This window comes from Ornithorhynchus anatinus, chromosome X1, assembly GCF_004115215.2.
Source record: "Ornithorhynchus anatinus isolate Pmale09 chromosome X1, mOrnAna1.pri.v4, whole genome shotgun sequence".
NCBI lineage: Eukaryota > Metazoa > Chordata > Mammalia > Monotremata > Ornithorhynchidae > Ornithorhynchus > Ornithorhynchus anatinus.
In genome coordinates this window covers 78,386,505-78,402,322 of record NC_041749.1, presented here as the reverse complement: position 1 = coordinate 78,402,322, position 15,818 = coordinate 78,386,505, and the positions used below count along the sequence as shown (strand labels likewise).

At 45.5% G+C, this 15,818-nt stretch overlaps 1 protein-coding gene across 7 annotated transcripts in view; it reads left to right on the top strand.

Annotated features, from left to right (window-relative positions):
- Positions 1-15,580, top strand: part of HDAC11 (histone deacetylase 11) — a 54,354-nt gene extending 38,774 nt beyond the window's left edge. For 4 of the 7 annotated variants that reach the window (XM_029050821.1, XM_029050824.2, XM_029050819.1 and 1 more), the window contains 4 exons: positions 2,197-2,259; positions 7,556-7,652; positions 11,130-11,308; positions 12,175-15,580. In XM_029050821.1, coding sequence (XP_028906654.1) covers positions 2,197-2,259; positions 7,556-7,652; positions 11,130-11,308; positions 12,175-12,417 — 582 coding nt within the window. In that variant the 3' untranslated portion in view covers positions 12,418-15,580. The remainder of the gene's footprint in view (positions 1-2,196; positions 2,260-7,555; positions 7,653-11,129; positions 11,309-12,174) is intronic. The other 3 variants (XM_029050827.2, XM_029050826.2, XM_029050823.2) reach the window with 3 other exon arrangements.
- The last annotated feature ends 238 nt before the right edge of the window (positions 15,581-15,818 follow it).

The window sequence follows — 15,818 nt, the reverse complement described above, 5'->3', positions numbered from 1 at the left end:
ACAGCCACTTGAGCAGAGAGTATTGAAAACCCATGCTTTGTATGTATGGGCTATGTTGTACTTGTTAGTGAACAGAGGTAAGCTGACAAAGAAGAGTAATTTCAAAGAAGGCATAAGAGTTAATGCTGGACTGACATTATTTGCAGTTTGATCCTCCAGCCTATTAATGAGCTGGGGATGTAACAAAGAGGTGGGGGTGGGGAGAGAAGCCATGAGCATATCGGCTTCCTGGCACCACAAGGCACAGAGCTGATAGAAATCATTGTGATTAGTCGCCTCTTGGGATGACAAAGGAACTGTGATGCTTTTGAAACTTTGAGTCTCCACAGCCCGTCTCCTTCCTTGTGTATGAAAGGCAGTACCTCCAAGTTAGTTCTAGTCCAATAATAATTTTTTATGGTACTTAAGTGCTTACTATGTGCCGGGCACTGTACTAAGCACTGGAATAGCTACAGGCTAATTAGGTTGGACACAGTCCCTGTTGCACATGGGGTTCACAATCTTAATCCCCATTCTACAGATGAGGCAGAGAGAATAATTGTGGTATTTCTTAAGCACTTACTATGTGCCAAATGCTGGGGCAGATACAAGATAATGAGATCAGACACACTCCCTGTCCCACATGGGACTCACAGTTTTAGGGAGTTGGGGAACAAGTATTGACTCCTGATTTTACAGATGAGACTGAGGTACAGAGGAGTGAAGTGACTTGCCCACGGTTACACAGCTGGCACATGGCGGGGCCAGCCATGCTTTTTCCACTCGGTCACGCTGCTTCTCATTATTCTTCAAGTTAACCTATCCTAGGTTATGGCCTGCATCCCTCCGTGAGTGTATGTAAGCTATTTGAGAAGTCCAATCTAAATCTTAACCACAAAACTAAAGCATTACCTCTGGCCGGCTTACTGCAGAATCCCCCTGTGGTACATCACTGTCCTCAATATTGAAGGCAGTCAGTTATTTAGTACAGCACCATGCTTAGCATGTGCCTCAGTGAGTTGAACTGATCCAGTCCATGTCTTTTGGAATCTTCCAATCTTGACGGGTAGCAGTGATGCGACCGGAGATATTAGGATCATAAAGGCATATGACTAAACACAAATCAGTAAGATAGTTACGTAGAATACCGCATAATTGGTAAATGGATTTAGTGGGGCAAGATTACTACAAAAGCTTCAGTCAGTGGAATTTAAGTGCTTACTGTTACTGATAATAATAATTTGGTATTTGTTCAGAGTTTATTATGTGCCAGGCGTTGTTCTAAGCGCTGGGGTAGATACAAGGTAATCGGTTGGACCCAGTCCCTGTCCCATATGGGGCTCACAGTCTCCATCCCCATTTTCCAGCTGAGGCAACTGAAGCATAAAGAAGTTGAGTGACTTGCCCAAGGTCACACAGCAGACAAATGGTGCATTAAAGTTCGTAGAGAGTACAGTACAATAGAGTTGGTAGACAAGATCCCTGCCCACAGGGAAGTTGCAGTCTAGACGGGGAGACAAACATTTAAATAAATGACCAATTGGGGAAATAGTAGAGTAAAAAGATATGTACATAAGTGCTGTGGGGCTGGAGTGAATATCGGAGTGGTTAAGGGGCACACACCAAATGCATTGTCAACGCAGAGGGGAGGGCGGTTAGAGGATATGAGGTCTTAGGGAAGATATCTTGGAGGTGAAGTGATTTTTGGAGGGTTTTGAATGTGGGGAGGGTGGTAGTATTTGTTGAGTACTTACTGTGTGCAGAGCACTCAATTTTCAGATCAGATGCCCAGGCACCTTTGCCTCTTTACTGACACTCCCTTGAAACAGCACATTTGTGCCCAACCGTCTCTGCCACTTGCACCTCTGAGTCCTGACTACAGACTGAATAGGAACTGGATTTCACTTAGCAGCTGCATCTCCTTGCAGAGATAAATGTCTTTAGAAATTAGAACAGACTTTAGATCTATTCCGCCTAAAGTGATTTTTGAAGGATGTTTCCGAGAGCGGTCTGCTAAGGACGAAAACCAATCTGGTTGGCTGGACATTCCTTAATTGGGGAGTTATTCTTACATGGGAAACCCTGGAAACCAAGACCTGCCTAAGCAAGTTTTAGGATACATATTACACAAAAGGGGTTTCTGTGCCATTAAATAACTCACCTGGTTTCCTTAATAATGCTTGCCTTTTCATTTCTGCCTTTCCATTTTCTTTCTAGTTTCTGTTTGAGCGAGTAGAAGGTGTGTCCAGAGCCACTATTATAGATCTAGATGCACATCAGGTGAGTCCGAAGTTCAGTATTCGATAAGAAATACTCTTTCCTTGTTCCTTAGTAGAAAAACCACAACCACAGTGGAACAATCCGATTATATCGCAGCTTTATAAGGCACCCACCGACACAGGCAGACATGTTAGAAACTTTGTTGGGCTTGTTAAAATAATGTTCATCTGGCAGTCTCCCCAAGTGAGACTGAGGGTTGTCATTAGCTCACAGTGATCAGGACTTTCTTCTTTGAGCCCAAAGGACAAATAGAAAGGATGTTATATCATAGAATCAACAACACATATTCATAGATAAAGGGGCCTGTCTTTCATGAGCCTTCAGACTGAAGTTGCCCAGTAACTTTGGTGTTCCTTGAGTGCAAAATAAACTCCAGTACTGACTGGTGAGCATTTCTGTGGTCCTTTTTTATGACCAGTTTCATGTCACTTCTCTGGTTTATGCAGCTTATCAGTATCATTTAGTAAGAAATGAGGCTATTTTAGTGACATGCCAAGTAGACAAAAATGCATGTCCTGGGTGTATATTTTCTTACTGAAGATGGAAAGAGTACTGGCCTCATTTCTGTAATTGATGTAAATGCTACCTCATCAGTTTTCTTTACTCCACTTGACAAGGAATAACTCTTCCAGGTGGACATTTTTCAAAAAGCAGGGGTGTGGGGTGGAGGGCTTTTGAGGAAGGGCTTGGGGGAAAATTTGCACTTGGAACAATCCCCATGGGCTCAATTGTTAAGTGGTCTACCTTGATGGTTCCCCTGTTCAGTCAGTTGTACGTATTGAGCACTAACCATTCATTCAGTAGTATTTATTGAGCACTTACTATGTGCAGAGCACTGTACTAAGTGCTTGGGAGAGTTCACTACAACAGAGTTAGTTGGTAGCACGTTCCCTGCTCACAACAAGCTTATGGTCTAAGTGGGGAGACAGACATAAATAAATAAATTAATAAATTATAGCTATGCACATAAGTGCTATGGGGCTGAGGGAGGGGTGAATGAAGGGTGCAAATCCTAGTGCAAAGCTGATGCAGAAGGGAGTAGGAGAAGAGGAAATAAGGGCTTAGTTGAGGAAGGCCTCTTCGAGGAGATGTGCTTTTAAGAAAACTTTGAAGGCAGGGAGAGTTCTTGTCTGATATGAAGGGAGGTATTAGGAATGTACTGATGAAACCAATCTCTTTTAGGCAGATTCTGATGTTTTTCCCCTAATGCTAAGTAACTGGTATAGCCAAGGTCAGACATCATAGAGGAGAAGGGATTGGGGAAAGGAGGGTGGTTTCTGAAGCCAGTGAATGACATTTGCATATTATAATGGGCTCTTTGTTTCGGTCTGGGCAAAATGGTGTTTTTCCTCCAGGAGGCCAAAGTGAACAAGGTGCTTGCTCTCTGCCTACGGCAGGTCCAGTGAGAGGAGGGAAAAGGAAAAGAGCCTTTGTCTGAAACCTTCAAAGGAGGTCTAGGTCCTTCTAGAAAGGGTCCTAATACTGTGGAGGGGACCATGGAGCGGCACCCCTAGGCCATAGATTTCTGATGATATTTACCCACTCAGCCGTTCACTTAACCAGCAGAGGTAGGAAAGGGCAGGTTGTAGCCCCATGAACAGTTGAGGAAACAGCCAATGAGTTGCTGTGAGCTTCTGGGTACATCACAACTTCCCTGTGCACTAGTTTCCTGACTTCCAGTCTGAGACCTAGACTGTCTGCCATCTTTTCTCTGCCCTCTGCCCTTCTGAATCACTTGGGTTTCTCTTTTGGGTCTTCTTTTGGCCTTGAGGAGGCTCTTGCTTCACTGTGCAACACAAGTGCTTTGAGGCCAAATTCTAGCGAGAGGTGAAGAGTATTATTATTATTATGTGCCAAGCACTGTTCTAAGTACTGAGGTACATACAAGGTAATCACATTGGACACAGTCCCTGTCCCACTTGGGGCTCACAGTCTTTATCCCTATTTTACAGATAAGGTAACTGAGGCACAGAGAAGTGAAGTGACTTGCCTAAGGCCACAGAGCAGACAAGTGGCGGAGCCAGGATTAGAACCCATGAGCTTCTGACTCCCAGGCCTATGCTTTATCCACTACACCATGCTGCTTCTCAGTATGCTGCTTCTTAGTAGAACTAAGGACCTGCTTCAAGACACTGCTGACCTACCCTGCCTTTTGTTGCTGCCTAAGCTTAAGATAGTGGCTATCCTGTCTATCGCTCAGCTCCGTACAGCTGTTGAGTGACAGGCATTGTGCACACGCTTTACCTGCTTCACATGGGGTTGGCTGCTAAGGAACTCTCCCAAGTGCTTAGTACAGTGCTCTGCACACAGCGCTCAATAAATACAATTGAGTGATTGAAAGGAGAATGTGCTATTTGGAGACACTGCTTGAAAACTCTCCTAGGAATGTCCAGGTTATGGGGTAGGGTGCAGAGAGAGTTCAGTAGTCTCTACGTTTCCTCTGCTAGGCTGGGCCAGGTGAAGATGAAACTGGGTCTCCGATGTTCCTCCCTACCTCCACCTATCATTTGAAAAAAGAATCTATGGATTGTTTCATTTTCTCAGGATGCTTTATACCTTGAATTCATTCATTCATTCCTTCAATCGTATTTATTGAGTGCTTACTGTGTGCAGAGCACTGTACTAAGCGCTTGGAAAGTACAATTTGGCAACAGATACCATACCTACCCAACAACAGGCCTCCGAAGTGGTTCTATCTGGGCTTGATCTGGTGGGGGGGTGGCAGGAGGGGCGGCGGGGGGAAGGGGAGGAATCTCATTTAGGCATACACACTTTGTCCCACTTCTCACCCAACTGTCATTGTTGGAGAAGGACTGTGTTTGGTCTCTCGAAGAAAATAACAATTTCCCCAAGTTGTCTCCAGAGCTTTCAGCTCAGAATGCCACCTCCTCACATCATCACCCCTTGCCTTCTCCTTCTTCTCCCTCTCCCCTGACCCACCTTCTCCTAAGACATTTTAAATGTGTAAATGTGTCTGAATCAGGGGGCAGAGGTTGGCCGAAGCCTCAGCTGGAAAAGCTCTAGAGGAGAAGTAGTTCTTGTTCACCTTTCTCACACTGTGGGATGCCCCTTGGCTAGCAGCAGCAATAGCAATGGTTAGCCTAGTAAGTGGCCTTGGGGAATAGAGGTGGGGTCATTCATCAACCTCCCACCCCATCAGACCCCACTGCATAAATTAACAAAAATTAAGCCAGTTATTGCCTAACTAATTGGCAATAGAAATCACAGGTGGCAGCACATAATCAATTATGATGTTTGGTTATTAATTATTCACCATCTCAGCTCTGGTGTTTAATTATGCTTTATGGTTCTTGGCTGCAGTAGGTAGGCCAGCTCAATAAAACGTTCTGCTGCTGGAACAGTAGGCTGAGTTAACAGCTCCACTCTGTGGAGGTTGCAGTGGATTGGCTGCTGCTTCCACAAGGGTCCCCGCTTCTGTGGAACCCTCAGGAAGTTGTTAAGTGGGGATTTGTAAGAAATGGGCAGCTAGAGGGCCAAACTGAGATTGGGTGCCAGGGCTAGTTCCGGCAGGGATGGCAGGATGTGAATTTGACCAGGACCTCTGGATAGGGGAGCAAAGAATGGTCCTTCACCCAAGAAGAACGATTTATGTGTCGGTGCTAACTGAGCCTTTTGTTGTATGGTGTAGTGGATAGAGCACAGGCCTGGGAGTCAGAGGTCATGGGATCTAATTCCAACTCTGCCATTTGTCTGCCGTGTGACCTTGGGCAAGTCACTTAACTTCTCTGGGCCTCATTTACCTCATCTGTAAAATAGGGATTGAGACTGTGAGCCCCATGTGGGACAGGGACTGTGTCCAACCCAATTTGCTTTTACCCCACACCAGCGCTTAGTACAGTGCCTGGCACATAGTCAGTGCTTAACAAATACCATAATTATTACTGTATTTGTGGTGTGAGTCGTCGGGTTGGGTGGAGGGGCACCCACTGACATGCTCACTTGTTCCTCCTGTCTGCCGGTCTCTTCCATTTTTTAAAAAATCCTATTTTGGAGGGTGATTAGACTATGAACTAATTACTTTTGGTTTTCTTGCAAAAAAAAAAAAAACCCATCGGAAACAGCATTATTTAATTTAGAGAAGCTGTTAATGCACTCAAACTACTTTACATCAAAAATTTATAAGGGCTTTTAGGGTGGGGAATGAATAGCCTTGGATTGCAGTTGCACTGATGTGATAAAACATAATGGTCCATCAGAACACACTGTAGTCTATCATGTCTCTAATTTTCAAATTAAAGCCTTTCAAAAATTGGCTTCACAACAAGGAACTACGATCAGATGGAGATAACTATTCTCCATACCCTTCCATTCCTCAAGAGCCCTATTCAAAGAAGCTGCTGGTGAAGTAGATCGGGTCAGTTAAAGCATTCTTCAGTTTAGCTTTGTCCATGCGGTTTGGAGTAGAGCATCCTTGCCTGAGATTCTCTGCTGATTGATACCGGTCGCGGAGTTTGATTTTTCATTCTCTTGCACCATCTCTTCTCTGACCAAAATGTGCATGAGAGGTTATGAGCCTGTAAGCTAGTTCCTCACTAGATTGTATTCTCCTTGAGGGCAGGGGATCGTGTCGACCTACTCCATCATATTGTATTCTCCCAAGCGCTTAGTTGAGTGTCCTGCACACAGTAAGTGCTCAATAAATACCTTTGATTGATTGATTGATCGATAGTGTAGGTTGTGAGGCATAGTAGCAGAGTCAGCGAACCCCAGTTCATGAACGGTCACTGAATCTGACCTTTGCAAGACAATAGCAGCCAGGTCCCGCTGGGTCATCTGTAAAACTGGGAATTAAGAGTGTGAGCCCCACGTGGGACTCTGTCCAACCTCATTGATTTGTATCTAATCCAGTGTTTAGATCAGTGCTTGACACACAGATGCTTAACAAGTACCATAATCATTATTATTATTCCTTTGGGCTCCAGCTGAGCAGTAGAGGGATCTAGGTCAATGTGGCAGGGAAGGGATGTTAATCATTGTAAATGGGCACATGAGGGAGCATGGGTATCTGTCTGGAGGTCTTTGAAGGAGGACTAGGGTCTTATCTTTCTGGGAATTGGACTAAGTGACCTCTTTAAATCCCTTCCAGGCCTGGGCTTGTACACTTATATTCGAAGGACTCAGAATCTGGTGGGTTGTGCTTTTATCGAATTTACCGTTAGACTTGTGAACCAAAAAATCAGACCTGAGTTTTTCCGATGAAACAACTGTCTGTGTTGCAACCTAAACGTATCCTTAGCTGGGTCAGACTCACCAATGGCGATTTTTTTTTCTGTAGGGAAATGGCCACGAGAGAGACTTCATGTATGATAATCGAGTGTATATTATGGACGTCTACAATAGATACATTTATCCAGGGGATGGGTTTGCTAAACGTAAGTAGAACTGTGGAGCCTTGGGCATAGAGCCATCGTTATCTGGAGGACTCCAAAGCACTTCATCAGTGAATCTCCCTGACACATTGTATGATATGCCAGTGAAATCGATTGATATTCTACAAAAGTATTTAACATCAGAGACAGCCCATGATCAATGAGCGTCTAGCATTTCCTTGGTCAGCAGAAATTCTCTTCCTCACCTTCCTCTTGGCCTTCTTAACATTCATTCATTCAATAGTATTTATTGAGCGCTTACTATGTGCAAAGCACTGTACTAAGCGCTTGGAATGTACAATTCGCCAACAGATAGAGACAATCCCTGCCCATTGATGGGCTTACAGTCTAATCGGGGGAGACAGACAGACAAAAACAATAGCAATAAATAGAATCAAGGGGATGTACATTTCATTAACAAAATAAATAGGGTAATAAAAATATATACAAATGAGCGGATGAGCACAGTGCTGAGGGGAGGGGAAGGGAGAGGGGAAGGAGCAGAGGGAAAGAGGGGGAAAAGGGGGCTTAGCTGAGGGGAGGTGAAGGGGGAGCAGAGGGAAAAGGGGAAGCTCAGTCTGGGAAGGTCTCTTGGAGGAGGTGAGCTCTCAGTAGGGCTTTGAAGAGGGGAAGAGAATTAGTTTGGCGGAGGTGAGGAGGGAGGGCATTCCAGGACAGCGGGAGGACGTGGCCCAGGGGTCGACAGCAGGATAGGCGAGAACGGGGGACGGTGAGGAGGTGGGCGGCAGAGGAGCGGAGCCTACGGGGTGGGCAGTAGAAAGAGAGAAGGGAGGAGAGGTAGGAGGGGGCAAGGTGATGGAGAGCCTTGAAGCCTAGAGTGAGAAGTTTTTGTTTCGTGCCGAGGTTGATAGGCAGCCACTGGAGGTTTTTAAGAAGGGGAGTGACACGCCCAGAGCGTTTCTGCAGGAAGATGAGCCGGGCAGTGGAATGAAGACTAGACTGGAGCGGGGAGAGACAGGAGGAAGGGAGATCAGAGAGAAGGCTGACACAATAATCCAGCCGGGATATTATGAGAGCGACTTAACAGCAGACTGGCCTCCAGGTAGATTGGACAGTTCTTGTTAGCAAACCATTTCCTGGCTCCTTTTGAGTCACAGGATCAGAGGGCTGCTTGAGTTATCGATTTTAATGGGAAGACTGAAGGTTGAGATTGATCTGATGTTTCCATTTAAGCCAGGGACACTTTTTTTTTTAAAGCAAAAGGCCCGTTCCAAATTTGCTCACTCTGCACAAATGGAGAGGGCTTCTGATGGGGTGGTTATTTATTGAAGGTGTCTGGCGCTACCAGTCTATGGTGTTCCCTTAAAGGCAGTTGGGAGCAGAGCTGAGTTGCCTACACTGAGAGGTGCTCTGTCTTGCTCAGCTCTGAACTGAAGAGCATTTGAGGAGTAGAACCCATTGCTACTCAGTGATTGAGGGGGTCTGCGGGCTTCCACATGTGAGTGGTTATGTCATTGTACCCATTTGAATGGGGTCGATTGAACCCTCAGTGTTCTTTCTATCAATCAATCAATCAGTCATATTTATTGAGTGCTTACTGTGTGCAGGGCACTGTACTATAAGCACTCGGGAGCGTATAACAGTGTAACAGACACGTTCCCTGCCCACAGTGAGCTTAGATCTTCGGGCCTCTGGGAGTGAAGGCTCAGATGGTGGGTGTTCCTTTCCTCTTCTCCCACTCCCGTCTGCGTTGCCTTGACTTGCTCCCTTTATTCATCCCCCCTCCCAGCCCCCCAGTACTTAGGTACATATCTGTAATTTATTCATTTCTATTAATGTCTGTCTCCCCTACTAGTCTGTAAGCTCGCTGTGGGAAGGGAATGTGTCTGTTATATTGTTCATTCATTCATTGGTATTTATTGAGTGCTTACTATGTGCAGCGCACTGTACTAAGCTCTCAGGAGAATACAATACAATAATAAACACATTCCCTTTTGCACTCTCCCAAGCACTTAGTACAGTACTCTGCACACACCAAACGCTCAATAAATACCATTGACTGACTGACTAGAAGGCATCAAGAGAAGCAGCGTGGCCTAGTGGATACATTACAGGCTGGGGAGTCAGAAGGACCTGGGTTCTAATCCCGGCTCTGCTGTGTGATCTTTGGACATTTGACATTTGCCCCAACCCCACAGCCCTTATATACATATCTTTAAATTATTTATTATAAGGTACTTATTCGTATTAATGTCTATCTCCCCTCTAGACTGTAAGCTCATTCTGGGCAGGGAACGTTTCTGCTTATTCTGTTGTATTGTACTCTCCCAAGGGCTTGGAACAGTACTGTGCCCATAGTAAGCATTCAGTTGATCTGGAGCCTGATTACCTCACTGTTTGCAGTCCTCGAGAGCATGGCAGAGCTGCGAGGACAAGAAGCTAAGTCTGGTTTGTGTAGGGTTAGGTAGATTTATGAGGCCGACTTAAAACTCCATTCTGTGCAGGTCTTAGAGACCTTGATTTCTCATTTTTTTTCCTCCCAGCCTCAAGAGAGATGAAAGCACCAAAGAGACTGTAGGTTTGTTTTGGGGCCAGATGTTTATGTATAGCCCAGAGATTTATATAAGGGGCTCACTGAACCAGCCTGAAAAAAGAAACAGTCCCCGTGATTCTTAGTATATTGAATTCTTGATGATCTTTTTGTTTGTTCCAGTCTTTGCCCTGCTCAGAAGTTTAATATTCATTCTCTCAGTGTTACTCCAGTTAGGGTTTTCTTTTTAATAGCTTTTGTGATAGGTTCAATATCCCCTCTCCTTATTTCTTCTTCCATTTCCATTGTCGTTCGCACTGTCTATTTAAACGAACAGGCGATTGGCTTTGCTGCAGGAGTAACGTCATGGTCATGCCTTTTATTTTCAGTTATTATGGATTTGAATTTTCTAAATTTAAAAATAATTTTATTTTTATCAGTTAAATGTTTTGTTTAAAAAAAAAGCAAGCACCTTCTGAAGAGCACTGAAGTAAATTTGCCACTTTATCATTCAGTCACCGAATGAGCTCGCCCAATTTTCATCAAAACAGTTTTGATTTTGTTTTTTCCCTGGTCACTTCTCCCCCTTTCCCGCCCCAAATAGCACACCCATAGAAGCACATTTAGCGCTGAGCTTGGAACAGCTAGGCCAGATGACCACTGGTCCGCTGGCCCACAGCCCCAGAGTTTAAAAGGAATCCTGCTCAGCACACGTAAACATTTTAATCTGAATTGCAACTATGACTCACAGTGCTGGTCCTGGGTTTCTTAGGCCCTTATTGCTCACAGAGCCACTAGATGAATCGCCTTGAGGTCATTCGGCCATATCGGAAGGGCCAGGGGATGTTTTGGAGACTAGGACACATTTTGGGAATGAGAATACTTTGGAACCTATCTGCTGCCCTGCCAGGCTACATGCCTAGATCACAGCTGGAGGTAAACCTTTCACATACAGTTATTAAAATATCATTTGGGTAATCTGTTTTTAGGAGCCATAAAGCGGAAGATTGAACTGGACTGGGGGACGGAAGACAAAGAATATCTCCAGAAGGTAGAGATGCACGTGGCGGGAGCACTGAATGAACTGAGGCCAGATGTTGTTATTTATAATGCAGGAACCGACATTCTGGATGGGGATCCACTCGGAGGCCTCGCCATCTCCCCCCAGGTGGGTGGATAATTGAAAGGCCTATCAGGCCAAGGTAAAAGAAGTGCAGTTAAGAAGGACTGAGAAGCATCAGTTTGTGTCCCAGTCTCTTTCCACCGAGGGCCAATCAAGAGGAGGGAGGATATATGGTAGATGAGAGAGAAGGGCTCCTTGACAAGAGAAATCTTCCTGCCTGGTACCATGAGTGGCCAAGGGAGGTCATGGAATCTCTTTCACTGGGATATCTAGGAGTGGTGCTGGGCCCTCTCTGAGAAGCAGAGACTGGTGGATGGGGATGGTGATCTCCCTTCCAGCCCCAAGAGCCTTTCATTTCAGTCCTTCGTTTAATAGCACAGGTTTTAACTGGTAGGATTCCATGTCAAAATCAATGCTGTGAGCTTTTTTCCTGGCTTATTGCAAGCCCCAGATGTGCTTCTCTCCAGGCTCCAGGCTCCTGGCTTTGGAGATAGCGCATTCTCTTTGTCATTCTAATAAACCTTGGTTTATTTGGAGGGCACCAGACTAGTTAGGCCTCGTGGGATCCTTTCTTGGCCCTGGAGACTGAACATTTCTCTGGCGTCAGTTGGTCACAGCGGAACTTTCCACCTACTCCCTCCGCCCCCACCCTTCCCAAGGCTTCTGACTGTCCTTTTAGGAGGGAAATAACCCTCCCCCATTGGGAAGTTCTTCCTTCCATCTTTCTTAAATTTATTCTGGGGCCATCCTAGCCCATTTCCTCCAGGCCAGTCCTCAGGATTCGTGTTTTCATGAAACTGGGGGCTTTGGATTGATTGGTATGCATTCCTGGGAAAAGGACCAGGCAAGGCAAGAATCTGCCCGTGGCCCGAGGGCCTCAGCCCCTCCCATTCTGGTGTATATCTCCGCAGGGCATTGTGAAAAGAGATGAGATCGTGTTCCGAGCTGCCCGCACCCACCGTGTTCCCATCTTGATGGTGACCTCCGGAGGTTATCAGAAGAGGACAGCTCGGATCATTGCCGACTCCATCCTGAATCTCCATAGCTTGGGGCTCATTGACAAGAATCTTGCAACCGGCGAAGCCAAAAGCTCCGAGGTAGAACTGATGCTCAGAACTACACCCCTGTTGGAAGCGACTCAGCTGCCAGTGTAGAGAGAGCACTTGTCCTCCCTCTTCGTCATCTTAGTTAATTTAAAGGAGCCGACTAATTATGTGGTATTTAAATCTAGAACTGTGATTGGATCCATGTCAGTAGATAGAAAAACATTTTGGGAGAGAGTTTCTGGGACTGTTTTTGTGTATTTATTTTTTTTATTTATTTTGAAGACCCTGAAGAAGGGTTGACGTGGTCTAAGCGAATGCAGATCAGTTACTCCCTAGAATCCTGTGGGAGGTTTTGGTGTACAGCAGGAACTCTCATGAGCCACCAGAAAGCTTGACCTCAGTTGCTCGGAGTTTGGTCGCTTTGGAGGGGGTGGGGAAAAGGGAAGCTTTTGGCCTAGTGTGAGTCTGCCCCTGGAACAGGGTCAGAAAAGCAGCCAGGGCCCCAGTGGGCAGAATCAGTGGCTGCTGCTTGGTTGCCGTTGGTATGCTCCGGAAGTGAATTCTGGAAAAGGGGGGAGAAGGAGGGAGGGAGGAAAAGAAAGAGTTGGAGAGAGAAGGGGACACAGCAGGCAGAGTGATCTCCCCTTGTTTGAGGAGCCAGGTGGGGATCTGCGCAACAACGATTAGGCTCACTTGAACCACCTCTTCCTCTCTCGGATTTTCTGCTAGTTGTTTGTGTGTGCATCATAATTGGCCTCGCTTTCTTCTTTGGTTTCAACTTTGTTTGCTGATTGTGGCTCCCATATGGGCTTTCTCAGCCAAACACTTACTCCTGGGGTGAAGTTCCCCATCAGTGGTGCCCTCTTCACACATGAAGGACGACTCTCTGTATTTCATTCCACAGCCCTTCATTTCCTTAGACATTTCAAGTCTTTCCCAAACAACCGATCATTGAAATCTGAGTTGGTGAATCTGAGTTTATTAGCACTGGCCCTTGCTCTCAGTGCTTAAAATAAATCAGGCTGCAGGCCTAGAAGAAATGAAATATTCCCTCCTGTTCCTTTCTGCATGGTTTTCGTGCAATGCTTTATCTAGTGGGCAGGAAAATGAGCAAGAATCCATACTTGATATAGGCAGAAACTTCTGTATTCAGTTCTGCCAAAATTAGTTCTTTCACTACATGCTTTGGCTAGAACACTGTCAGGAAACCGGGGGATGTTCTTGCAACAACGCTAGCTTGTTTGGATCCAGCACCATGTGGTGTCAGAACAAACCGCTGTGTGCCTAGATGCGGGCACATGGCATAAGACATGGGCGAGTACTCCAGAATGAGTCTTCTTTAACCCAGGGTTCTGCAGGAATGCCTCACCCACGTTCTAGGAGAACTTGGTGTACTTTCTTGGCCCAGAGAGATGAAGAGCAGGAGGAAGTGAGGATGGGTAGGTAGGCAGAAGTGGGAAGGAGGGTATAGTGAGGAAAGGACCTGGGAAATAAGGGTGGGGTCATTGCCCATGTGTGCAGGCTGAATATAGTTTTTTTTTCAGCTGCTTGAATTTTCAAACCTCTTTGCAAGGCTGTGTTTAAGAACAGTCACCCACTTAATAGGTTACCAATTTGCAGAGGCTTATCTCTTCGTATCCCAAATGGAAACCATGAGGTCAGCCTTTCTTGGAGCCAGAGACATGAAGAATCCTTCTGGGAGTCTTTTGAACAAGGTTTCCCTCCAGAAATGGGTTAACAGGACAACTCCGTGCTGCTCCCAAATGACATCAGAAGGAAGAGGACTCAGCTCTGAGATTGTTTTGTTTTACTAGTGGGTGAAGGTGCAGAAGTTCTCCAATTTAGTTGTGGTGGGGCGGTATTTTCAGTCTCCCTCCGATGAGATCGATTGAGCACTGAACACTGAAGCAACTTAGGAGTAAATATTACTGTCGGTGGTCTGGCTTGTTCTGTTCCTTTGGATCTTCTCCCATTCAGGAGCTTGTGAAGTTTTTCAAAGAACATCCTGTAGGTTTTGGGAGTAGAGTAAATAGGCAAGGGGAGTTGCACTTAAACTTGAGGTCTGTCTCCTCCAGAAAGGGTCAGAGCCATGGAGGAGGTTTCTCTTATTTTCCTCTTCTTTTGACTTAATGAGGTCTTTCATTTGCTTTCCAAGGAAAGCCAGGGGTGCTAATCAGAACAGTTGGGGGATGCATTATCTCAGGAGAGGCTTTCCCAACTTGTGACCAATGGGCCATTTCCCATACATCTTGGCTCTGGGGCAGGTTTCATCCTCCCAGTTGGGAATTCAGTTGCTCAGTGGTGATGCAGTAGCTGTAACTCTAAGCTGCTGACTTATCACCGGATGGAAATAGCAAATGCTTACTACTTACCACTGGTCACCTCCACCACCACAGACTCTGCAGTTTCGGGATGAGCTGTACTGATTTGCACAGTCAAGTCGTGAAATGGCTCCTTCTTGGAGGAACCTCGAGTCAAGGCTTAAAATCCACTTCCACATTCCGTGGGAGCACCGTGACATAAAAACAAAGCAAAACAAAAACTAGTGTCTGCACTTAATGGGAATAGCATCCGAGCTCAGCCCTTCTTGGATTGTGAGCCCCTTGAGGGCCAGGGACTGTGTCTAATTTTCACCCGTGTATTTTTCCCCAGTACAGCACTCTGGACAAAATAAGTGCTTAATAAATACCACACTACTACTACTACTTGGTTTAGGAGGAGACCTGTATGGAATTTTCAAGCACCCCCAAAATGATGCTGGTTTGACTTCCAGGAGTCAGAGCCTCACTGCACACTCTAGGACAAGACGCCAGTTCTTTCGGCTAACAGCGGTGCCACAGTCTTAAACAGTCACATTTAGCCGTCATGGGAAAACTTACCTCTTTTAACATTAGCTCTTAAGCGGTACAAGTCCACTGTTGTAGAAAGCTACACAAGTTCTAAAATGTTCATGCTTTGCACCACGTTTGGCAAGATGCACTAATGCTAGGATTGTGATTTAGTGATTTAAAATGCACTTTTTCAACTCCCCACTGACAGGACAACAGAGCACTGCGAGGGGAAGTGAACGTTGACTTTTTTCCTAGATTTCTTGGATATGTGGTACTTAAACACATGTCATTATACTTTCTCCTTTGTTATAATTTTTATAAGACAATATTTGTATGAGACACAGTACTAGTGCCATCCAGACTCTTCAAGACAGGGGTTTGGTTTGTGTTTAGTGTTTCTATTCTCATGTGAAATTATTAAACTAATTTAACTGACTTGCCCCAGTGGATTCTGTGTGATCCTTTTCTGCATTTTGCTTTGACCCTGGTACCCAACATTCTGAAACTTAAACCTGATTCTGAGCATAATACGTTTAGCAGTCAAGCCATAGTATTTATTGAGTACTTCCCCTGTGCAGGGCACTGTACTAAGTGTGTGGGAGAATACAGTAGAGTGGGTAGACGCCACTATCCCTGCCCTCAAAGTGCACACAATCAAAGGTGGAGGGCATGGGAGGT